Consider the following 25,466-nt stretch of genomic DNA (forward strand, 5'->3'; position numbering starts at 1 on the left):
TTACTTTCTCCAGGGAGTAATCAAGTAAAGTAAGGCATTACTTTTTTTGAAAGTAATGTGTAATGTGTAATATATTACTTTTTTGAGTAACGGACCCCAACTCTGGTGCCCACCCACTATCGAGTTTCCCCATCTGCCCCTTGGCTGGGGGGAGCAACTGGCTTGAATAAACAATGCTTTGAAGCCCAGGGCCATTTGAACATCCTGGGGGGCAACCATACAGAACCATTTGTTCCCTCTCCAGCAGTGAGAAGTTGGCCTTTGAGGAAGCTCGGTTGCCATGGTTACTTATCAGATGTGGCTCCGCGTCCAGCTGTGCTGCCGCTTGTCACCCACTTGTGGAGGGTCTAGGGTGAGCTGCCCCCTTTGTTCTGTGGGGGTTAACCATAACATGACCATTTGTTTCTCTCAGCCTAGGCGAGGTCTCCCAGAGAGAAGTTGGCTCCGGAGGAGAGCATGTTAACTCATGCTATGTTCATTCATATTTCTCATCGTCCAGTCCCTAATGTGTGCACCCCAACACTCATGTAAAACCTGCAGGTTGACCTTTGCAGATCCAAGAATCTTGTTTTGAGAGAATGGACCTTAGTTTGTGGAAATGTGTCAAATCATGTGAGAAACACTTTAAAGTGATCTTACCTGAGAGCCTCCAGTCTGCAGTGTGGACTCTTCAGTAAACCAGCGAGCAGCTTTAGTCCTGCATCCTGCAAGTTGTTGTTAGTCAGGTCCAGTTCTCTCAGATAGGTGGGGTTGGACTTCAGAGCTGAGACCAGGACTTCACAGTGAGTCACTGACAAACTGCAGTGACTCAATCTGAATAAAGAATAAAGCAAAGCTATAAAATAAATATATTCCTGAAAGCTTTCAACAATCCAGTGTTTCATAAACCAATGGACTTTAGCATGTTGTCAGTGTGGATCAGTATCATGTCGGCCTTATAGTCTTTCCATCTGAAAACAGAGAGGCTGTCACACCTCTGTCTCAGGATTGGTCCATTTTCCTTGGACACATTCTGTAACCAACCAGATGAGTAAATCTGCAGTTTGGGCCCTGGATGCAAAATAGTTTAAAATAAGTAAAGGGTTTAGTTAAGATCCAGGATACACTTTTTATTGGGACAATATTTTCAGATGGCAGTTTCTCTGGAGATAATTGTGCTAAAAAGCAGACTTTGAGTTTATAGGAAACTTAACCCTAATGTAGCTACGGGGGCTTGCCATAGCGGAGCGGCTGCTCTGGCCAGAGGCACCTGTTGGTGGTCTGCAGCTGTGAAACTGGGCTTGGTCGCCTCCACGAAGGGCTGGGGACCCCACATGCAGCGTGGGTAAGACACGCTGCCCTGATTTACTCCAGCTGCATGTGTTTAGCAGTAGCAGGCTGACGGTGACAGCGTGTGCTGTATTTGGGGTAAGTCCCTGCTGTGTGTTACGTTGAGGTGTCATTGTCCGGCATTGCAGACTGATAAATTAATGAATTAATCTCTTCATAGGAGAGCAGGCCCAGTGTCAGAGAGGCGTCTGGCCTTCCTTTTTGGTGTGTGCCGGTGGACCACCTGTATAAGGTGCATCAATGTGTTGTTGGTATTTTGGGGGGAGGCTGGTTTGCTGTGCAAATATCTGGTATGTTGGTTAATGGATGTCTATGTGTGCTTTATATTATAGGGCTCTTTGAGCAGGTACAGCATACAGGAATAGTGGGGGGAACCCGAGCAGGGGATTGGCTGTGTAGCTGGTGGGTTTAAATATATTTTCTTTCTGGTTTCTGGTCTCTCTGGTTTTCTTTTGGCGAGAGTTATGCTGAAAGCTTAATCAAAACATTAAGCTATGCATTTTTCTTGAATAATAAAGATTGTTATTTTTAATATTAAGCTGCTTCATGGTATGTGTGCCTTAATGGCGTTGGAACCTGTGGTCTGTGGTAGAGAGAGAATGAATACACTACATTACTGCATGCTGCAGATCTCTCTCTGGGACGCTTCCCCTCAGCCCGCTGGGTTCAGATGTGAACCCTTCACTTGGCCGGTGATTAGCCAGTGGTGGATTCAGTCTTCACCAATCAGTAACGACTTTGCGATCAGTGACGGCATGGGAGGCGCAGCCCATTTTTCGAACTGCTCTCTCCCAGCAGTGGCTGTGAAGTGGCACAGACTCACTATGTAGTATGCGGAGCGCAGCGATTCAACGTAATATTGGAGTTTGGGGAGAGACTACGAGACTGGTAACTACAAGTCTGCAGCTGTCAGTGGACGAGAACACGGACAGTATCAGTCCCGAGAGGACGCGCACATGGATGGACACCACAGGCGAGTATAGTTCAGTTTAGTTTCTGGAGTCACTTGGACAGGGACGTATGAAGAGAGAGGGAGAGAGAGAGAGAAGCAAACTAAGAGCAGATCTCAAAAGCAGGTGACCACTGTGGTCAACCACATTTAGTTTGGATATATTCACAGTGAATTTCTCTTCAATATCCAACCTAAAACTAACTTCATCGCAGAGAAAAAACCCTCTCTTCAAATTCAGCATCTGTTTTGGTCAGAGCCTGGACCAGAGAGAGGAACAAAGCAGTTGATTCATTTTTATGACAGGATAAAAATGGAACATAATGAGCCATAAGTCATAAGACGGTCTTCTCTCCCTTCTTCTTCACCATCTACACCACGGACTTCACCTACCAGACAGAGTCTTGCCACCTTCAGAGGTTCTCTGACGACTCTGCGATAGTGGGATGTATCAAAGATGGCGACGACGATGAGTATCGGGATGTGGTGGCCAACTTTGTCACATGGTGTGAGCAGAACCACCTGCAGCTCAACGTGTCAAAGACAAAGGAGCTGGTGGTGGACCTGAGGAGGGTCAAGGCTCCGGTGACCCCTGTTTCAATCCACGGGGTCAGTGTTGACATAGTGGAGGATTACAAGTAGCTTGGAGTGTACATTGACAATAAACTAGACTGGGCTAAAAACTCTGAATCACTCTACAAGAAGGGCCAAAGCCGTCTCTACTTTCTGAGACGGCTGAGGTCCTTCAATGTCTGCCGGACCATGCTGAGGATGTTCTATGAGTCGGTGGTGGCTAGTGCCTTCCTGTATGCTATTGTGTGCTGGGGCAGCAGGCTGAAGGCAGCGGATGCCAACAGACTCAACAAACTGATCCGTAAGGCCAGGGACATTGTGGGGCTGGATCTGGGCTCTCTGACTGCGTTGTCAGAGCAGAGAACGTTGTCCAGGCTACGCTCCATCATGAACAATGACTCGCACCCACTCCACAGCGTGTTAGTCAAACACAGGAGTACGTTCAGTGAGAGACTGATTCCACCTAGATGCAATACGGAGAGGCACAGGAAATCATTCCTGCCTGTGGCCATTGGTCTATTTAATGCCTCTCTTAAAAGAGCACCTCGGAGACGCTCAGTCTCCCTGAGACTGAGCCAGACGATACCCTCATGATGCGTTACGCTTTTTTTGGCTAGGTAGGTTTGGTCGCATTGTTATAAATGTGCTTTAAAATGCCATAAATCCTATGAAACTTGGCTGGGGCGGGTGGGGTTGGTGCTTATATCAAGGATCTGAACACTTGAGTACCTACAGGCATTTCTGGCCCCGGGAAAATACAAATTGCACCATTATCGCGTTAGTGTCCAAAAATGGCTAAGTCATTTTCCCATTAAGAACCATTATAAACTGCAAAAAAGTGCTATTTTTGGTCCCCGAGACACTTTTTACAAAAATGATTTTTTTAACGCCTTCCTCCAGACTTTTTGGACTTAAGGCTTCAACATTTTAGTTTTTAGTATTTTTCAGCAGCTTGCAACATTTTCTCATGTTTTGCAGGCAATTTTGCTATAGCTAAAAAAATAAAAAAAATAAAACTGCAGGTACAGAGATAAAACTGGTCATTCTCACCTCACTCTCTTCATACACACACACACACACACACACACACAGCTGCAGGGCCCACCCCTCGACCGCCCACCCCGCCCCCTCCGCCCCCCCGACGCGCCTGTGAGTGGCAGGCGAACCTGCCACTTTTGCACTGATGCAAAATCCAGGGTCACCACCACCTGCCAGAGATGTGGGAAGCCCACCTGCAAGCAGCATGGAGCCCTGCCCATCCTGCCTCTGAACGCTCTCTCTCTCTCACACACACACACACACACACACACACACACACACACACACGTCCCTACAAAATGTTGATGTCAGAAAACTTGAGCTGACTTTGATATAGTCAAGTTCAAAGCACATACAGCGCAGAGGACCATACACACCTACATGAGCTCGTTCACGGAATAAAAACATTGCGGGGTGATCGCCGGCCTGCAAAGAGCCGCTCATGTGCGAAAAACAAAACACAGTCTGCAAGCCCTGGGAACCTGGCATTTTGTTTAGACAGGTGCACCCTTGGCCGAATCCATAAATATGTGTCGGTGTGGCGGGTGGTCATTTCTCATCCTGCCAACATCCTGCCAACATGAGCCAATGACTCCGATACCTCTGACCCCGATTGGGAGGAGGGAATGGAGGTGTCGAACCCTGGACCCTCCGCTCCAAGCTCGATGGAGAGCAGCCCTGAGCCTGCTGCTCCTGGACCTGCAGCCTCCCCCGAGGAGGAGGAGGACAGCGACTGGGAAGACTCTGGTTCAGGAACAGAGGGAGAGGCAGAGGACCCCTCTTATAATCCTGGGTCTCTGTCCGATACCTCGTCATCGGATGAGGGAGAGGGCGAAGCGGCTCCCGCTGCAGCTGCACCCCGTGCGGGAGTGTGGGTCCCACTCCCTGGCCCAGAGTGGATGGCTAAAGACGGGACACCCTGGTTTCCCCAGCCCCACCCGATGCCTCGACCAGCTCCAGCGGGAGTACCGCGCCCCGGGGCAACAACCTATGCAATCTCGCGTATGACCACCATAGAGTCCACTTTTGGACTCTACATTACGGAGCCGATGCTGGGCAACATGGTCACCATGACAAACCGATGGGTTCACAGGTAATTAGCCTACCTAATTTTATTTCTATTGTAGCCTATTTGTAGTAGGCTATTGTATGTATTGTACTGTTATTCTTATTATTATGTTGCATTATAAGGAATGCTGAATAAAAGCATTATACACAATGAATGATATAGCCTATATTGTATCTTGTAGATCATCGGGATGGCCCCAGCATCAGTTGCAGGAGCTGGACCGGATCGAACTAATGGCCTACGTAGGGCTGCTGATCTTGGCCGGTGTATACCGGTCAAGAGATGAGGCAACCCTATCTTTATGACGAGTTCACCGGTCGGCCAGTGTTCCGGGCCACGATGTCCCGTCGGAGGTTTTCAGAGATCAACCGAGCTCTCAGATTCGACGATAAAGGGGTCCGGGATGCGTGGATGGCTGGCCGGGCAGGGAAGCTCGCGGCCATTCAGCCTCTGTGGGGGCAATGGGTGGAGCGGCTCCCCTTGATGTATAACGCCGGCCCGCAAGTCTGTATTGACGAGCAGCTCCTGGTGTTCAAAGGCCACTGCCCCTTCCGCCAGTATATGCCATCCAAGCCGGCCAGGTACGGAATAAAGTTCTGGGCTATGTGTGACTGCACCACCAGCTACGCGCTGCGCATGCAGCTGTACACTGGGAAGCCGGCTGGGGCTGCCCCTGAAAAGCAGCAGGGCCAGCGTGTGGTCCTGGACCTGACGGCGGAGATACAGGGGGGCACCGTGACGGTGGACAACTTCTTCACCACCTACCAGCTGGGGAAGCTGCTGCAGCGGAGGAGGATTGGCCTCCTCGGCACAGTGCGAAACAATAAGCCGGAGCTGCCCCCCCATCATCCTCCGTGCTGCCGCGCGAGAGCGACCTCCACTGAGCTCCCTGTTCGCATTTACAGCGTCACACACCGCCGTCTCCTACGTCCCGAAAAAACGGAAGAATGTCACCCTGCTCAGCACGGTGCACGGGGAGGCGGGGGTGAGCCAGGCGAGCCACCAAAAGCCCAACATGATCCTCGATTACAACAAGAGGAAGGGGGCCGTGGACAATCTGGACAAAGTATGTATAATAATAATAATAAATATAGCCGCAAGCGGCGATGGGCGGGGTTCAAGCCTTGCGCAGATGACAAAGCTTCTGATTCTGACTAGGACATCCTCCTTGATATATCTGACAAGTTTCGCGATCATTGGACAAACAGGTGTGGAGTTACAGCCTTTTTTATGTTAAGCCACGCCCATTTCTGGCGTTTATGGCGCCCCCTTTTGGTCGAATTGCACAAAATTTGACACACATGGTCTAGGATGGTCTCCGAAGACCTCCTGCAAGTTTCGTGAAGATTCCTTAATCGGTCATGAAGTTATGACAATTTGACTGTGAGGCCACGCCCTCTCTCAACTTTAACGATCAATATCTCTGAAACTAAAGTAGATTTTCAAAAATGCAAAAAACACGGTTGTAGAGCTTGCTCCAAAGATGCTTCCTGGAGATTCTGGTGCAAATCGGTCCAACGGTCTAGGAGGAGATGCAAAAAATGTGTTTTCCAAACTTTTCCAAATATCTCAAAAACTTTCCAGGCGGACATTGAGGGTCCTTATGGCAAATTTGTAGAGCAGGTCCACCTGAACATCTGGAAAAAAAAAGTTTGAAAATCGGACCAACGGCGTGGAAGTTATGGCCTTTAACGTAAAACCTTCGATTATAGCGCCACCTTCAGGCCGATTCGAAAAATCTTTTTTGAGCATCTACCAGCCAACAATATCTGTCATTGGGCCAAATGTGAGGTCTCTACCATTTACCAACTCACGGGAATTTGCGTCGGGGCAGATGAAAAACAACAACAAATATAGCCGCAAGCGGCGATGGGCGGGGTTCAAGCCTTGCGCAGATGACAAAGCTTCTGATTCTGACTAGGACATCGTCCTTGATATATCTAACAAGTTTCGCGATCATTGGACAAACAGGTGTGGAGTTACAGCCTTTTTTATGTTAAGCCACGCCCATTTCTGGCATTTATGGTGCCCCCTTTTGGTCGAATTGCACAAAATTTGACACACATGGTCTAGGATGGTCTCCGAAGACCTCCTGCAAGTTTCGTGAAGATTCCTTAATCGGTCATGAAGTTATGACAATTTAACTGTGAGGCCACGCCCCTCTCAACTTTAATGATCAATATCTCCGAAACTAAAGTAGATTTTCAAAAATGCAAAAAGCACGGTTGTAGAGCTTGCTACAAAGATGCTTCCTGGCGATTCTAGTGCAAATCGGTCCAACGGTCTAGGAGGAGATGCAAAAAATGTGTTTTCCAAACTTTTCCAAATATCTCAAAATTTTTCCAGACGGACATTGAGGGTCCTTATGGCAAACTTGTAGAGCAGGTCCACCTGAACATCTGGGGAAAAAAAGTTTGAAAATCGGACCAACGGCGTGGAAGTGATGGCCTTTAACGTAAAACCGTCGATTATAGCGCCACCTTCAGGCCGATTCGAAAAATCTTTTTTGAGCACCTACCAGCCAACAATATCTGTCATTGGGCCAAATGTCAGGTCTCTACCATTTACCAACTCACGGGAATTTGCGTCGGGGCAGATGGAAAACGACAACGATAATAATAAATATAGCCGCAAGCGGCGATGGGCGGGGTTCAAGCCTTGCGCAGATGACAAAGCTTCTGATTCTGACTAGGACATCCTCCTTGATATATCTGACAAGTTTCGCGATCATTGGACAAACAGGTGTGGAGTTACAGCCTTTTTTATGTTAAGCCACGCCCATTTCTGGCGTTTATGGCGCCCCCTTTTGGTGGAATTGCACCAAATTTGACACACATGGTCTAGGATGGTCTCCGAAGACCTCCTGCAAGTTTGGTGAAGATTCCTTAATCGGTCATGAAGTTATGACAATTTAGCTGTGAGGCCACGCCCTCTCTCAACTTTAACGATCAATATCTCCGAAACTAAAGTAGATTTTCAAAAATGCAAAAAGCACGGTTGTAGAGCTTGCTCCAAAGATACTTCCTGGAGATTCTAGTGCAAATCGGTCAAACGGTTTAGGAGGAGATGCAAAAAATGTGTTTTCCAAACTTTTCCAAATATCTCAAAAACTTTCCAGGCGGACATTGAGGGTCCTTATGGCAAACTTGTAGAGCAGGTCCACCTGAACATCTGGAAAAAAAAAGTTTGAAAATCGGACCAACGGCGTGGAAGTTAAGGCCTTTAACGTAAAACCATCGATTATAGCGCCACCTTCAGGCCGATTCGAAAAATCTTTTTTGAGCACCTACCTGCCAACAATATCTGTCATTGGGCCAAAGTTCAGGTCTCTGCCATTTACCAACTCACGGGAATTTGCGTTGGGGCAGATGAACAACAAGAATAATAATAATAATAATAATAATAATAAACCGGGTGAAAAACAATAGGGTTTCAGCCCCTTCAGGGCTTGAACCCCTAATAATAAATATAGCCGCAAGCGGCGATGGGCGGGGTTCAAGCCTTGCGCAGATGACAAAGCTTCTGATTCTGACTAGGACATCCTCCTTGATATATCTGACAAGTTTCGCGATCATTGGACAAACAGGTGTGGAGTTACAGCCTTTTTTATGTTAAGCCACGCCCATTTCTGGCGTTTATGGCGCCCCCTTTTGGTCGAATTGCACAAAATTTGACACACATGGTCTAGGATGGTCTCCGAAGACCTCCTGCAAGTTTCGTAAAGATTCCTTAATCGCTCATGAAGTTATGACAATTTAGCTGTGAGGCCACGCCCTCTCACAACTTTAACGATTAATATCTCCGAAACGAAAGGAGATTTCAAAGGTTTCAAAAAGGCAGTTTGTAGAGCTTGCTCCAGAGAGGCTTCCTGGCGATGGTGGTGCAAATCGGTCCAACGGTCTAGGAGGAGATGTCAAAAATGTGTTTTCCAAACTTTTCCAAATATCTCAAAAACTTTCCAGGCGGACCTTGAGGAAACTGGGGGGTACTTTGAAGAGCAGGATCACCTGAACATGTGGAAAAAAGTTTTTTGAAAATCGGACAAACGGCGTGGAAGTTATGGCCTTTGAAAGTTTGAAATTTGAACCCCTAATTATAGCGCCCCCATCAGGCCGATTCAGAAAATATTTCTGGAGCATCTAGGAACCAACCATATCTGTCAGTGGGCCAAATCTCATGTCTCTGCAGTATACCAACTCACGGGAACTTGCAATGAGGCAGAGAGGAAAAGAAAAAATAAACCATAATATAGCCGCAAGCGGCGATGGGCGGGGTTCAAGCCTTGCGCAAATTGAATACCTAATAGTCCTTGAGGCAAATTTGTAGAGCACAAAACCACCTCGGAGGCAATATGTAAGGTACTTAGCTGCAGCTAGTCTCTTAAAACAGACTGTCTCATCCTACATCCGGCGAATGCAGCTAAACAGTCTGTACGTTACACCCCCAGAACATGCACAAGGAAGTTGGGAAAAAAACCTTCAGACTGGAAGGAAGTTCGACAGAATCTGACCAATCACGACACGTGTGTCCACGAAAAAAGAATTCTGATTGGACTAATGAGTGGAAGACCCGCCTTAAGAAAATTCTGATTGGACTAATGAGTGGAAGACCCGCCTTTCTGCTTCCCATTCCGGTTGGCACATGCTTCTCCCCCACGAATTACAGACGGTATGGCGGAAGCATTTGAAAATTGTGGAAATTAACTCGTCTGTTCTAAGAGACTAAGCTGCAGCCGCATCTAAACGACACACAACGACACAACTCACACCCTATCTCTCTCGGAAATTGGCCATGATGTTGTTTGTGATTTTCACGAAGTCATACATCAAGGACAGGCTGATAAAAATAGCGGGGACATGGGCATTAATTTCCATTTCTTAGAAAATGTCAACTTTTCTCTGATTGGATCAAAATTGGCGCCGACCTCAAACTATCCAATCAGAGAAAAGTTGACTTTTTTTAAGAAAGGGAAGGTCCAATGGCGATCCCTGTAAAGGACTATGTATTTTTTCACCCCGAATCCAATGTCGCCATCCGTAAGTCTCTATGAGTTACGGTTGCGGAGATACGTCCGCCCAGCCTGCAGGACTACAGGAGAGAGATAGAGGACAGTGGGGGGTTGGGGGTTTCAAGTCACTGAACAAACACTCTATTTCAGTCATTGTTGTCAGAATATAGAGCCATTTAACACTTATTTGAACACAAAAACATAGCTGAATGTAGTTTTAAGTAGTTATGGGTCGGCCTATGTGAGTAGATGCGGAACATCCCAAGGAATCCAGGGAAAAAATAAGTTTGATTATAGACCCTACGGTTCAAAAGTTATGAACAAAAACATAAAGTGGGCTGTTATAGCGCCACCATCTTGTCAATTGGTGGAATTTTTTCGTGGATAATAAAAGACTCCGCTGTGAACCTCCCTAACAAGTTTTGTAGCTGTACCTCGTATGGTTTCTGAGATAGAGCTAATTGAATGCGTTATTTTTCTCAACATCATTCTCTCTACCCAGGATGCAACACTCCTGCTCAGAGTTGCTCTTAAGCTCTATTTATCTGGTCAAATCTCACCGGATTCCTGTTTCCAGTACAATTTTAGCATGTGGTTTTTAACAAAGAAGAGCTGGAGCTGCTCAAAACATAATATGCGAATGAAAGTGAGACCATGAGGGATATACCACTTGTAATACAGGTGTAGGTATGTCTGAAGTCCATATAATAGCGTGCGTGCGTCAAGTGTCAAGTGTCAATACAAGACGTCAGGCTGGCCATAATTCCAATGAATCAGCACTTCCTGCCGCCCTTCAAAATCAAACAATTTAGAAGGTACAGGTACTGAATGCTGCTATAGCGCCCCCTTTTGGTGGAATTGCACCAAATTTGACATGCATGGTCTGGGATGGTCTCCGAAGACCTCCTGCAAGTTTCGTGAAGATTCCTTAATCGGTCATGAAGTAATGACAATTTAGCTGTGAGGCCACGCCCCTCTCAACTTTAACGATCAATATCTCCGAAACGAAAGGAGATTTCAAAGGTTTCAAAAAGCCAGTTTGTAGAGCTTGCTCCATAGATGCTTCCTGGTGATGGTGGTGCAAATCGGTCCAACGGTCTAGGAGGAGATGTCAAAAAGGTGTTTTCCAAACTTTTCCAAATATCTCAAAAACTTTCCAGGCGGACATTGAGGGTCCTTATGGCAAATTTGTAGAGCAGGTCCACCTGAACATCTGGAAAAAAAAAGTTTGAAAATCGGACCAACGGCGTGGAAGTGATGGCCTTTAACGTAAAACTGTCGATTATAGCGCCACCTTCAGGCCGATTCGAAAAATCTTTTTTGAGCACCTACCAGCCAACAATATCTGTCATTGGGCCAAATGTCAGGTCTCTACCATTTACCAACTCACGGGAATTTGCGTTGGGGCAGATGAACAAGAACGGGAATAATAATAATATATTCGGATTTAGAAAAACAATAGGGTTTCAGCCCCTTCAGGGCTTGAACCCCTAATAAATGGGAAACGGAAGGTGCGATGGTGATTCCGGGCCTCGTACCGCTACTTTTTCACCCCGAGTCCAATGCCGCCATCCGTGAGTCTCTACGAGTTACGGTTGCGGAGATATGTTGCTGTAGCGCCCCCCATAGGCAAACAATAGCGCCCCCTACAGGCCAAATTACACTTTCTTTTCTGAAATCAGCTCAGAAGTGTCAAGTGTCATACAAGAAGGAAGGCTGGCCATAATGGCAATGAATCAGCACTTCCTGCCGCCCTTCAAAATCAAACAATTTAGAAGGTACAGGTACTGAATGCTGCTATAGCGCCCCCTTTTGGTGGAATTGCACCAAATTTGACATGCATGGTCTGGGATGGTCTCCGAAGACCTCCTGCAAGTTTCGTGAAGATTCCTTAATCGGTCATGAAGTAATGACAATTTAGCTGTGAGGCCACGCCCCTCTCAACTTTAACGATCAATATCTCCGAAACGAAAGGAGATTTCAAAGGTTTCAAAAAGCCAGTTTGTAGAGCTTGCTCCATAGATGCTTCCTGGTGATGGTGGTGCAAATCGGTCCAACGGTCTAGGAGGAGATGTCAAAAAGGTGTTTTCCAAACTTTTCCAAATATCTCAAAAACTTTCCAGGCGGACATTGAGGGTCCTTATGGCAAATTTGTAGAGCAGGTCCACCTGAACATCTGGAAAAAAAAAGTTTGAAAATCGGACCAACGGCGTGGAAGTGATGGCCTTTAACGTAAAACTGTCGATTATAGCGCCACCTTCAGGCCGATTCGAAAAATCTTTTTTGAGCACCTACCAGCCAACAATATCTGTCATTGGGCCAAATGTCAGGTCTCTACCATTTACCAACTCACGGGAATTTGCGTTGGGGCAGATGAACAAGAACGGGAATAATAATAATATATTCGGATTTAGAAAAACAATAGGGTTTCAGCCCCTTCAGGGCTTGAACCCCTAATAAATGGGAAACGGAAGGTGCGATGGTGATTCCGGGCCTCGTACCGCTACTTTTTCACCCCGAGTCCAATGCCGCCATCCGTGAGTCTCTACGAGTTACGGTTGCGGAGATATGTTGCTGTAGCGCCCCCCATAGGCAAACAATAGCGCCCCCTACAGGCCAAATTACACTTTCTTTTCTGAAATCAGCTCAGAAGTGTCAAGTGTCATACAAGAAGGAAGGCTGGCCATAATGGCAATGAATCAGCACTTCCTGCCGCCCTTCAAAATCAAACAATTTAGAAGGTACAGGTACTGAATGCTGCTATAGCGCCCCCTTTTGGTGGAATTGCACCAAATTTGACATGCATGGTCTGGGATGGTCTCCGAAGACCTCCTGCAAGTTTCGTGAAGATTCCTTAATCGGTCATGAAGTAATGACAATTTAGCTGTGAGGCCACGCCCCTCTCAACTTTAACGATCAATATCTCAGAAACGAAAGGAGATTTCAAAGGTTTCAAAAAGCCAGTTTGTAGAGCTTGCTCCATAGATGCTTCCTGGTGATGGTGGTGCAAATCGGTCCAACGGTCTAGGAGGAGATGTCAAAAAGGTGTTTTCCAAACTTTTCCAAATATCTCAAAAACTTTCCAGGCGGACATTGAGGGTCCTTATGGCAAATTTGTAGAGCAGGTCCACCTGAACATCTGGAAAAAAAAAGTTTGAAAATCGGACCAACGGCGTGGAAGTGATGGCCTTTAACGTAAAACTGTCGATTATAGCGCCACCTTCAGGCCGATTCGAAAAATCTTTTTTGAGCACCTACCAGCCAACAATATCTGTCATTGGGCCAAATGTCAGGTCTCTACCATTTACCAACTCACGGGAATTTGCGTTGGGGCAGATGAACAAGAACGGGAATAATAATAATATATTCGGATTTAGAAAAACAATAGGGTTTCAGCCCCTTCAGGGCTTGAACCCCTAATAAATGGGAAACGGAAGGTGCGATGGTGATTCCGGGCCTCGTACCGCTACTTTTTCACCCCGAGTCCAATGCCGCCATCCGTGAGTCTCTACGAGTTACGGTTGCGGAGATATGTTGCTGTAGCGCCCCCCATAGGCAAACAATAGCGCCCCCTACAGGCCAAATTACACTTTCTTTTCTGAAATCAGCTCAGAAGTGTCAAGTGTCATACAAGAAGGAAGGCTGGCCATAATGGCAATGAATCAGCACTTCCTGCCGCCCTTCAAAATCAAACAATTTAGAAGGTACAGGTACTGAATGCTGCTATAGCGCCCCCTTTTGGTGGAATTGCACCAAATTTGACATGCATGGTCTGGGATGGTCTCCGAAGACCTCCTGCAAGTTTCGTGAAGATTCCTTAATCGGTCATGAAGTAATGACAATTTAGCTGTGAGGCCACGCCCCTCTCAACTTTAACGATCAATATCTCCGAAACGAAAGGAGATTTCAAAGGTTTCAAAAAGCCAGTTTGTAGAGCTTGCTCCATAGATGCTTCCTGGTGATGGTGGTGCAAATCGGTCCAACGGTCTAGGAGGAGATGTCAAAAAGGTGTTTTCCAAACTTTTCCAAATATCTCAAAAACTTTCCAGGCGGACATTGAGGGTCCTTATGGCAAATTTGTAGAGCAGGTCCACCTGAACATCTGGAAAAAAAAAGTTTGAAAATCGGACCAACGGCGTGGAAGTGATGGCCTTTAACGTAAAACTGTCGATTATAGCGCCACCTTCAGGCCGATTCGAAAAATCTTTTTTGAGCACCTACCAGCCAACAATATCTGTCATTGGGCCAAATGTCAGGTCTCTACCATTTACCAACTCACGGGAATTTGCGTTGGGGCAGATGAACAAGAACGGGAATAATAATAATATATTCGGATTTAGAAAAACAATAGGGTTTCAGCCCCTTCAGGGCTTGAACCCCTAATAAATGGGAAACGGAAGGTGCGATGGTGATTCCGGGCCTCGTACCGCTACTTTTTCACCCCGAGTCCAATGCCGCCATCCGTGAGTCTCTACGAGTTACGGTTGCGGAGATATGTTGCTGTAGCGCCCCCCATAGGCAAACAATAGCGCCCCCTACAGGCCAAATTACACTTTCTTTTCTGAAATCAGCTCAGAAGTGTCAAGTGTCATACAAGAAGGAAGGCTGGCCATAATGGCAATGAATCAGCACTTCCTGCCGCCCTTCAAAATCAAACAATTTAGAAGGTACAGGTACTGAATGCTGCTATAGCGCCCCCTTTTGGTGGAATTGCACCAAATTTGACATGCATGGTCTGGGATGGTCTCCGAAGACCTCCTGCAAGTTTCGTGAAGATTCCTTAATCGGTCATGAAGTAATGACAATTTAGCTGTGAGGCCACGCCCCTCTCAACTTTAACGATCAATATCTCCGAAACGAAAGGAGATTTCAAAGGTTTCAAAAAGCCAGTTTGTAGAGCTTGCTCCATAGATGCTTCCTGGTGATGGTGGTGCAAATCGGTCCAACGGTCTAGGAGGAGATGTCAAAAAGGTGTTTTCCAAACTTTTCCAAATATCTCAAAAACTTTCCAGGCGGACATTGAGGGTCCTTATGGCAAATTTGTAGAGCAGGTCCACCTGAACATCTGGAAAAAAAAAGTTTGAAAATCGGACCAACGGCGTGGAAGTGATGGCCTTTAACGTAAAACTGTCGATTATAGCGCCACCTTCAGGCCGATTCGAAAAATCTTTTTTGAGCACCTACCAGCCAACAATATCTGTCATTGGGCCAAATGTCAGGTCTCTACCATTTACCAACTCACGGGAATTTGCGTTGGGGCAGATGAACAAGAACGGGAATAATAATAATATATTCGGATTTAGAAAAACAATAGGGTTTCAGCCCCTTCAGGGCTTGAACCCCTAATAAATGGGAAACGGAAGGTGCGATGGTGATTCCGGGCCTCGTACCGCTACTTTTTCACCCCGAGTCCAATGCCGCCATCCGTGAGTCTCTACGAGTTACGGTTGCGGAGATATGTTGCTGTAGCGCCCCCCATAGGCAAACAATAGCGCCCCCTACAGGCCAAATTACACTTTCTTTTCTGAAATCAGCTCAGAAGTGTCAAGTGTCATACAAGAAGGAAGGCTGGCCATAATGGCAATGAATCAGCACTTCCTGCCGCCCTTCAAAATCAAACAATTTAGAAGGTACAGGTACTGAATGCTGCTATAGCGCCCCCTTTTGGTGGAATTGCACCAAATTTGACATGCATGGTCTGGGATGGTCTCCGAAGACCTCCTGCAAGTTTCGTGAAGATTCCTTAATCGGTCATGAAGTAATGACAATTTAGCTGTGAGGCCACGCCCCTCTCAACTTTAACGATCAATATCTCCGAAACGAAAGGAGATTTCAAAGGTTTCAAAAAGCCAGTTTGTAGAGCTTGCTCCATAGATGCTTCCTGGTGATGGTGGTGCAAATCGGTCCAACGGTCTAGGAGGAGATGTCAAAAAGGTGTTTTCCAAACTTTTCCAAATATCTCAAAAACTTTCCAGGCGGACATTGAGGGTCCTTATGGCAAATTTGTAGAGCAGGTCCACCTGAACATCTGGAAAAAAAAAGTTTGAAAATCGGACCAACGGCGTGGAAGTGATGGCCTTTAACGTAAAACTGTCGATTATAGCGCCACCTTCAGGCCGATTCGAAAAATCTTTTTTGAGCACCTACCAGCCAACAATATCTGTCATTGGGCCAAATGTCAGGTCTCTACCATTTACCAACTCACGGGAATTTGCGTTGGGGCAGATGAACAAGAACGGGAATAATAATAATATATTCGGATTTAGAAAAACAATAGGGTTTCAGCCCCTTCAGGGCTTGAACCCCTAATAAATGGGAAACGGAAGGTGCGATGGTGATTCCGGGCCTCGTACCGCTACTTTTTCACCCCGAGTCCAATGCCGCCATCCGTGAGTCTCTACGAGTTACGGTTGCGGAGATATGTTGCTGTAGCGCCCCCCATAGGCAAACAATAGCGCCCCCTACAGGCCAAATTACACTTTCTTTTCTGAAATCAGCTCAGAAGTGTCAAGTGTCATACAAGAAGGAAGGCTGGCCATAATGGCAATGAATCAGCACTTCCTGCCGCCCTTCAAAATCAAACAATTTAGAAGGTACAGGTACTGAATGCTGCTATAGCGCCCCCTTTTGGTGGAATTGCACCAAATTTGACATGCATGGTCTGGGATGGTCTCCGAAGACCTCCTGCAAGTTTCGTGAAGATTCCTTAATCGGTCATGAAGTAATGACAATTTAGCTGTGAGGCCACGCCCCTCTCAACTTTAACGATCAATATCTCCGAAACGAAAGGAGATTTCAAAGGTTTCAAAAAGCCAGTTTGTAGAGCTTGCTCCATAGATGCTTCCTGGTGATGGTGGTGCAAATCGGTCCAACGGTCTAGGAGGAGATGTCAAAAAGGTGTTTTCCAAACTTTTCCAAATATCTCAAAAACTTTCCAGGCGGACATTGAGGGTCCTTATGGCAAATTTGTAGAGCAGGTCCACCTGAACATCTGGAAAAAAAAAGTTTGAAAATCGGACCAACGGCGTGGAAGTGATGGCCTTTAACGTAAAACTGTCGATTATAGCGCCACCTTCAGGCCGATTCGAAAAATCTTTTTTGAGCACCTACCAGCCAACAATATCTGTCATTGGGCCAAATGTCAGGTCTCTACCATTTACCAACTCACGGGAATTTGCGTTGGGGCAGATGAACAAGAACGGGAATAATAATAATATATTCGGATTTAGAAAAACAATAGGGTTTCAGCCCCTTCAGGGCTTGAACCCCTAATAAATGGGAAACGGAAGGTGCGATGGTGATTCCGGGCCTCGTACCGCTACTTTTTCACCCCGAGTCCAATGCCGCCATCCGTGAGTCTCTACGAGTTACGGTTGCGGAGATATGTTGCTGTAGCGCCCCCCATAGGCAAACAATAGCGCCCCCTACAGGCCAAATTACACTTTCTTTTCTGAAATCAGCTCAGAAGTGTCAAGTGTCATACAAGAAGGAAGGCTGGCCATAATGGCAATGAATCAGCACTTCCTGCCGCCCTTCAAAATCAAACAATTTAGAAGGTACAGGTACTGAATGCTGCTATAGCGCCCCCTTTTGGTGGAATTGCACCAAATTTGACATGCATGGTCTGGGATGGTCTCCGAAGACCTCCTGCAAGTTTCGTGAAGATTCCTTAATCGGTCATGAAGTAATGACAATTTAGCTGTGAGGCCACGCCCCTCTCAACTTTAACGATCAATATCTCCGAAACGAAAGGAGATTTCAAAGGTTTCAAAAAGCCAGTTTGTAGAGCTTGCTCCATAGATGCTTCCTGGTGATGGTGGTGCAAATCGGTCCAACGGTCTAGGAGGAGATGTCAAAAAGGTGTTTTCCAAACTTTTCCAAATATCTCAAAAACTTTCCAGGCGGACATTGAGGGTCCTTATGGCAAATTTGTAGAGCAGGTCCACCTGAACATCTGGAAAAAAAAGTTTGAAAATCGGACCAACGGCGTGGAAGTGATGGCCTTTAACGTAAAACTGTCGATTATAGCGCCACCTTCAGGCCGATTCGAAAAATCTTTTTTGAGCACCTACCAGCCAACAATATCTGTCATTGGGCCAAATGTCAGGTCTCTACCATTTACCAACTCACGGGAATTTGCGTTGGGGCAGATGAACAAGAACGGGAATAATAATAATATATTCGGATTTAGAAAAACAATAGGGTTTCAGCCCCTTCAGGGCTTGAACCCCTAATAAATGGGAAACGGAAGGTGCGATGGTGATTCCGGGCCTCGTACCGCTACTTTTTCACCCCGAGTCCAATGCCGCCATCCGTGAGTCTCTACGAGTTACGGTTGCGGAGATATGTTGCTGTAGCGCCCCCCATAGGCAAACAATAGCGCCCCCTACAGGCCAAATTACACTTTCTTTTCTGAAATCAGCTCAGAAGTGTCAAGTGTCATACAAGAAGGAAGGCTGGCCATAATGGCAATGAATCAGCACTTCCTGCCGCCCTTCAAAATCAAACAATTTAGAAGGTACAGGTACTGAATGCTGCTATAGCGCCCCCTTTTGGTGGAATTGCACCAAATTTGACATGCATGGTCTGGGATGGTCTCCGAAGACCTCCTGCAAGTTTCGTGAAGATTCCTTAATCGGTCATGAAGTAATGACAATTTAGCTGTGAGGCCACGCCCCTCTCAACTTTAACGATCAATATCTCCGAAACGAAAGGAGATTTCAAAGGTTTCAAAAAGCCAGTTTGTAGAGCTTGCTCCATAGATGCTTCCTGGTGATGGTGGTGCAAATCGGTCCAACGGTCTAGGAGGAGATGTCAAAAAGGTGTTTTCCAAACTTTTCCAAATATCTCAAAAACTTTCCAGGCGGACATTGAGGGTCCTTATGGCAAATTTGTAGAGCAGGTCCACCTGAACATCTGGAAAAAAAAAGTTTGAAAATCGGACCAACGGCGTGGAAGTGATGGCCTTTAACGTAAAACTGTCGATTATAGCGCCACCTTCAGGCCGATTCGAAAAATCTTTTTTGAGCACCTACCAGCCAACAATATCTGTCATTGGGCCAAATGTCAGGTCTCTACCATTTACCAACTCACGGGAATTTGCGTTGGGGCAGATGAACAAGAACGGGAATAATAATAATATATTCGGATTTAGAAAAACAATAGGGTTTCAGCCCCTTCAGGGCTTGAACCCCTAATAAATGGGAAACGGAAGGTGCGATGGTGATTCCGGGCCTCGTACCGCTACTTTTTCACCCCGAGTCCAATGCCGCCATCCGTGAGTCTCTACGAGTTACGGTTGCGGAGATATGTTGCTGTAGCGCCCCCCATAGGCAAACAATAGCGCCCCCTACAGGCCAAATTACACTTTCTTTTCTGAAATCAGCTCAGAAGTGTCAAGTGTCATACAAGAAGGAAGGCTGGCCATAATGGCAATGAATCAGCACTTCCTGCCGCCCTTCAAAATCAAACAATTTAGAAGGTACAGGTACTGAATGCTGCTATAGCGCCCCCTTTTGGTGGAATTGCACCAAATTTGACATGCATGGTCTGGGATGGTCTCCGAAGACCTCCTGCAAGTTTCGTGAAGATTCCTTAATCGGTCATGAAGTAATGACAATTTAGCTGTGAGGCCACGCCCCTCTCAACTTTAACGATCAATATCTCCGAAACGAAAGGAGATTTCAAAGGTTTCAAAAAGCCAGTTTGTAGAGCTTGCTCCATAGATGCTTCCTGGTGATGGTGGTGCAAATCGGTCCAACGGTCTAGGAGGAGATGTCAAAAAGGTGTTTTCCAAACTTTTCCAAATATCTCAAAAACTTTCCAGGCGGACATTGAGGGTCCTTATGGCAAATTTGTAGAGCAGGTCCACCTGAACATCTGGAAAAAAAAAGTTTGAAAATCGGACCAACGGCGTGGAAGTGATGGCCTTTAACGTAAAACTGTCGATTATAGCGCCACCTTCAGGCCGATTCGAAAAATCTTTTTTGAGCACCTACCAGCCAACAATATCTGTCATTGGGCCAAATGTCAGGTCTCTACCATTTACCAACTCACGGGAATTTGCGTTGGGGCAGATGAACAAGAACGGGAATAATAATAATATATTCGGATTTAGAAAAACAATAGGGTTTCAGCCCCTTCAGGGCTTGAACCCCTAATAAATGGGAAACGGAAGGTGCGATGGTGATTCCGGGCCTCGTACCGCTACTTTTTCACCCCGAGTCCAATGCCGCCATCCGTGAGTCTCTACGAGTTACGGTTGCGGAGATATGTTGCTGTAGCGCCCCCCATAGGCAAACAATAGCGCCCCCTACAGGCCAAATTACACTTTCTTTTCTGAAATCAGCTCAGAAGTGTCAAGTGTCATACAAGAAGGAAGGCTGGCCATAATGGCAATGAATCAGCACTTCCTGCCGCCCTTCAAAATCAAACAATTTAGAAGGTACAGGTACTGAATGCTGCTATAGCGCCCCCTTTTGGTGGAATTGCACCAAATTTGACATGCATGGTCTGGGATGGTCTCCGAAGACCTCCTGCAAGTTTCGTGAAGATTCCTTAATCGGTCATGAAGTAATGACAATTTAGCTGTGAGGCCACGCCCCTCTCAACTTTAACGATCAATATCTCAGAAACGAAAGGAGATTTCAAAGGTTTCAAAAAGCCAGTTTGTAGAGCTTGCTCCATAGATGCTTCCTGGTGATGGTGGTGCAAATCGGTCCAACGGTCTAGGAGGAGATGTCAAAAAGGTGTTTTCCAAACTTTTCCAAATATCTCAAAAACTTTCCAGGCGGACATTGAGGGTCCTTATGGCAAATTTGTAGAGCAGGTCCACCTGAACATCTGGAAAAAAAAAGTTTGAAAATCGGACCAACGGCGTGGAAGTGATGGCCTTTAACGTAAAACTGTCGATTATAGCGCCACCTTCAGGCCGATTCGAAAAATCTTTTTTGAGCACCTACCAGCCAACAATATCTGTCATTGGGCCAAATGTCAGGTCTCTACCATTTACCAACTCACGGGAATTTGCGTTGGGGCAGATGAACAAGAACGGGAATAATAATAATATATTCGGATTTAGAAAAACAATAGGGTTTCAGCCCCTTCAGGGCTTGAACCCCTAATAAATGGGAAACGGAAGGTGCGATGGTGATTCCGGGCCTCGTACCGCTACTTTTTCACCCCGAGTCCAATGCCGCCATCCGTGAGTCTCTACGAGTTACGGTTGCGGAGATATGTTGCTGTAGCGCCCCCCATAGGCAAACAATAGCGCCCCCTACAGGCCAAATTACACTTTCTTTTCTGAAATCAGCTCAGAAGTGTCAAGTGTCATACAAGAAGGAAGGCTGGCCATAATGGCAATGAATCAGCACTTCCTGCCGCCCTTCAAAATCAAACAATTTAGAAGGTACAGGTACTGAATGCTGCTATAGCGCCCCCTTTTGGTGGAATTGCACCAAATTTGACATGCATGGTCTGGGATGGTCTCCGAAGACCTCCTGCAAGTTTCGTGAAGATTCCTTAATCGGTCATGAAGTAATGACAATTTAGCTGTGAGGCCACGCCCCTCTCAACTTTAACGATCAATATCTCCGAAACGAAAGGAGATTTCAAAGGTTTCAAAAAGCCAGTTTGTAGAGCTTGCTCCATAGATGCTTCCTGGTGATGGTGGTGCAAATCGGTCCAACGGTCTAGGAGGAGATGTCAAAAAGGTGTTTTCCAAACTTTTCCAAATATCTCAAAAACTTTCCAGGCGGACATTGAGGGTCCTTATGGCAAATTTGTAGAGCAGGTCCACCTGAACATCTGGAAAAAAAAAGTTTGAAAATCGGACCAACGGCGTGGAAGTGATGGCCTTTAACGTAAAACTGTCGATTATAGCGCCACCTTCAGGCCGATTCGAAAAATCTTTTTTGAGCACCTACCAGCCAACAATATCTGTCATTGGGCCAAATGTCAGGTCTCTACCATTTACCAACTCACGGGAATTTGCGTTGGGGCAGATGAACAAGAACGGGAATAATAATAATATATTCGGATTTAGAAAAACAATAGGGTTTCAGCCCCTTCAGGGCTTGAACCCCTAATAAATGGGAAACGGAAGGTGCGATGGTGATTCCGGGCCTCGTACCGCTACTTTTTCACCCCGAGTCCAATGCCGCCATCCGTGAGTCTCTACGAGTTACGGTTGCGGAGATATGTTGCTGTAGCGCCCCCCATAGGCAAACAATAGCGCCCCCTACAGGCCAAATTACACTTTCTTTTCTGAAATCAGCTCAGAAGTGTCAAGTGTCATACAAGAAGGAAGGCTGGCCATAATGGCAATGAATCAGCACTTCCTGCCGCCCTTCAAAATCAAACAATTTAGAAGGTACAGGTACTGAATGCTGCTATAGCGCCCCCTTTTGGTGGAATTGCACCAAATTTGACATGCATGGTCTGGGATGGTCTCCGAAGACCTCCTGCAAGTTTCGTGAAGATTCCTTAATCGGTCATGAAGTAATGACAATTTAGCTGTGAGGCCACGCCCCTCTCAACTTTAACGATCAATATCTCCGAAACGAAAGGAGATTTCAAAGGTTTCAAAAAGCCAGTTTGTAGAGCTTGCTCCATAGATGCTTCCTGGTGATGGTGGTGCAAATCGGTCCAACGGTCTAGGAGGAGATGTCAAAAAGGTGTTTTCCAAACTTTTCCAAATATCTCAAAAACTTTCCAGGCGGACATTGAGGGTCCTTATGGCAAATTTGTAGAGCAGGTCCACCTGAACATCTGGAAAAAAAAAGTTTGAAAATCGGACCAACGGCGTGGAAGTGATGGCCTTTAACGTAAAACTGTCGATTATAGCGCCACCTTCAGGCCGATTCGAAAAATCTTTTTTGAGCACCTACCAGCCAACAATATCTGTCATTGGGCCAAATGTCAGGTCTCTACCATTTACCAACTCACGGGAATTTGCGTTGGGGCAGATGAACAAGAACGGGAATAATAATAATATATTCGGATTTAGAAAAACAATAGGGTTTCAGCCCCTTCAGGGCTTGAACCCCTAATAAATGGGAAACGGAAGGTGCGATGGTGATTCCGGGCCTCGTACCGATACTTTTTCACCCCGAGTCCAATGCCGCCATCCGTGAGTCTCTACGAGTTACGGTTGCGGAGATATGTTGCTGTAGCGCCCCCCATAGGCAAACAATAGCGCCCCCTACAGGCCAAATTACACTTTCTTTTCTGAAATCAGCTCAGAAGTGTCAAGTGTCATACAAGAAGGAAGGCTGGCCATAATGGCAATGAATCAGCACTTCCTGCCGCCCTTCAAAATCAAACAATTTAGAAGGTACAGGTACTGAATGCTGCTATAGCGCCCCCTTTTGGTGGAATTGCACCAAATTTGACATGCATGGTCTGGGATGGTCTCCGAAGACCTCCTGCAAGTTTCGTGAAGATTCCTTAATCGGTCATGAAGTAATGACAATTTAGCTGTGAGGCCACGCCCCTCTCAACTTTAACGATCAATATCTCAGAAACGAAAGGAGATTTCAAAGGTTTCAAAAAGCCAGTTTGTAGAGCTTGCTCCATAGATGCTTCCTGGTGATGGTGGTGCAAATCGGTCCAACGGTCTAGGAGGAGATGTCAAAAAGGTGTTTTCCAAACTTTTCCAAATATCTCAAAAACTTTCCAGGCGGACATTGAGGGTCCTTATGGCAAATTTGTAGAGCAGGTCCACCTGAACATCTGGAAAAAAAAAGTTTGAAAATCGGACCAACGGCGTGGAAGTGATGGCCTTTAACGTAAAACTGTCGATTATAGCGCCACCTTCAGGCCGATTCGAAAAATCTTTTTTGAGCACCTACCAGCCAACAATATCTGTCATTGGGCCAAATGTCAGGTCTCTACCATTTACCAACTCACGGGAATTTGCGTTGGGGCAGATGAACAAGAACGGGAATAATAATAATATATTCGGATTTAGAAAAACAATAGGGTTTCAGCCCCTTCAGGGCTTGAACCCCTAATAAATGGGAAACGGAAGGTGCGATGGTGATTCCGGGCCTCGTACCGCTACTTTTTCACCCCGAGTCCAATGCCGCCATCCGTGAGTCTCTACGAGTTACGGTTGCGGAGATATGTTGCTGTAGCGCCCCCCATAGGCAAACAATAGCGCCCCCTACAGGCCAAATTACACTTTCTTTTCTGAAATCAGCTCAGAAGTGTCAAGTGTCATACAAGAAGGAAGGCTGGCCATAATGGCAATGAATCAGCACTTCCTGCCGCCCTTCAAAATCAAACAATTTAGAAGGTACAGGTACTGAATGCTGCTATAGCGCCCCCTTTTGGTGGAATTGCACCAAATTTGACATGCATGGTCTGGGATGGTCTCCGAAGACCTCCTGCAAGTTTCGTGAAGATTCCTTAATCGGTCATGAAGTAATGACAATTTAGCTGTGAGGCCACGCCCCTCTCAACTTTAACGATCAATATCTCCGAAACGAAAGGAGATTTCAAAGGTTTCAAAAAGCCAGTTTGTAGAGCTTGCTCCATAGATGCTTCCTGGTGATGGTGGTGCAAATCGGTCCAACGGTCTAGGAGGAGATGTCAAAAAGGTGTTTTCCAAACTTTTCCAAATATCTCAAAAACTTTCCAGGCGGACATTGAGGGTCCTTATGGCAAATTTGTAGAGCAGGTCCACCTGAACATCTGGAAAAAAAAAGTTTGAAAATCGGACCAACGGCGTGGAAGTGATGGCCTTTAACGTAAAACTGTCGATTATAGCGCCACCTTCAGGCCGATTCGAAAAATCTTTTTTGAGCACCTACCAGCCAACAATATCTGTCATTGGGCCAAATGTCAGGTCTCTACCATTTACCAACTCACGGGAATTTGCGTTGGGGCAGATGAACAAGAACGGGAATAATAATAATATATTCGGATTTAGAAAAACAATAGGGTTTCAGCCCCTTCAGGGCTTGAACCCCTAATAAATGGGAAACGGAAGGTGCGATGGTGATTCCGGGCCTCGTACCGCTACTTTTTCACCCCGAGTCCAATGCCGCCATCCGTGAGTCTCTACGAGTTACGGTTGCGGAGATATGTTGCTGTAGCGCCCCCCATAGGCAAACAATAGCGCCCCCTACAGGCCAAATTACACTTTCTTTTCTGAAATCAGCTCAGAAGTGTCAAGTGTCATACAAGAAGGAAGGCTGGCCATAATGGCAATGAATCAGCACTTCCTGCCGCCCTTCAAAATCAAACAATTTAGAAGGTACAGGTACTGAATGCTGCTATAGCGCCCCCTTTTGGTGGAATTGCACCAAATTTGACATGCATGGTCTGGGATGGTCTCCGAAGACCTCCTGCAAGTTTCGTGAAGATTCCTTAATCGGTCATGAAGTAATGACAATTTAGCTGTGAGGCCACGCCCCTCTCAACTTTAACGATCAATATCTCCGAAACGAAAGGAGATTTCAAAGGTTTCAAAAAGCCAGTTTGTAGAGCTTGCTCCA

General features: G+C 46.2%; 1 protein-coding gene across 1 annotated transcript in view; it reads right to left on the reverse strand.

Annotated features, from left to right (window-relative positions):
• The window catches only part of LOC310781920 (protein NLRC3-like), a 201,963-nt gene that overhangs the window by 54,001 nt on the left and 122,496 nt on the right, over window positions 1–25,466 (reverse strand). Inside the window, exon 10 of the mRNA XM_083642563.1 lies at window positions 640–813. Coding sequence (XP_083498689.1) covers window positions 640–813 — 174 coding nt within the window. The remainder of the gene's footprint in view (window positions 1–639; window positions 814–25,466) is intronic.

Source organism: Poromitra crassiceps, assembly GCF_964638095.1.
Source record: "Poromitra crassiceps genome assembly, chromosome: 9".
Lineage (NCBI taxonomy): Eukaryota > Metazoa > Chordata > Actinopteri > Beryciformes > Melamphaidae > Poromitra > Poromitra crassiceps.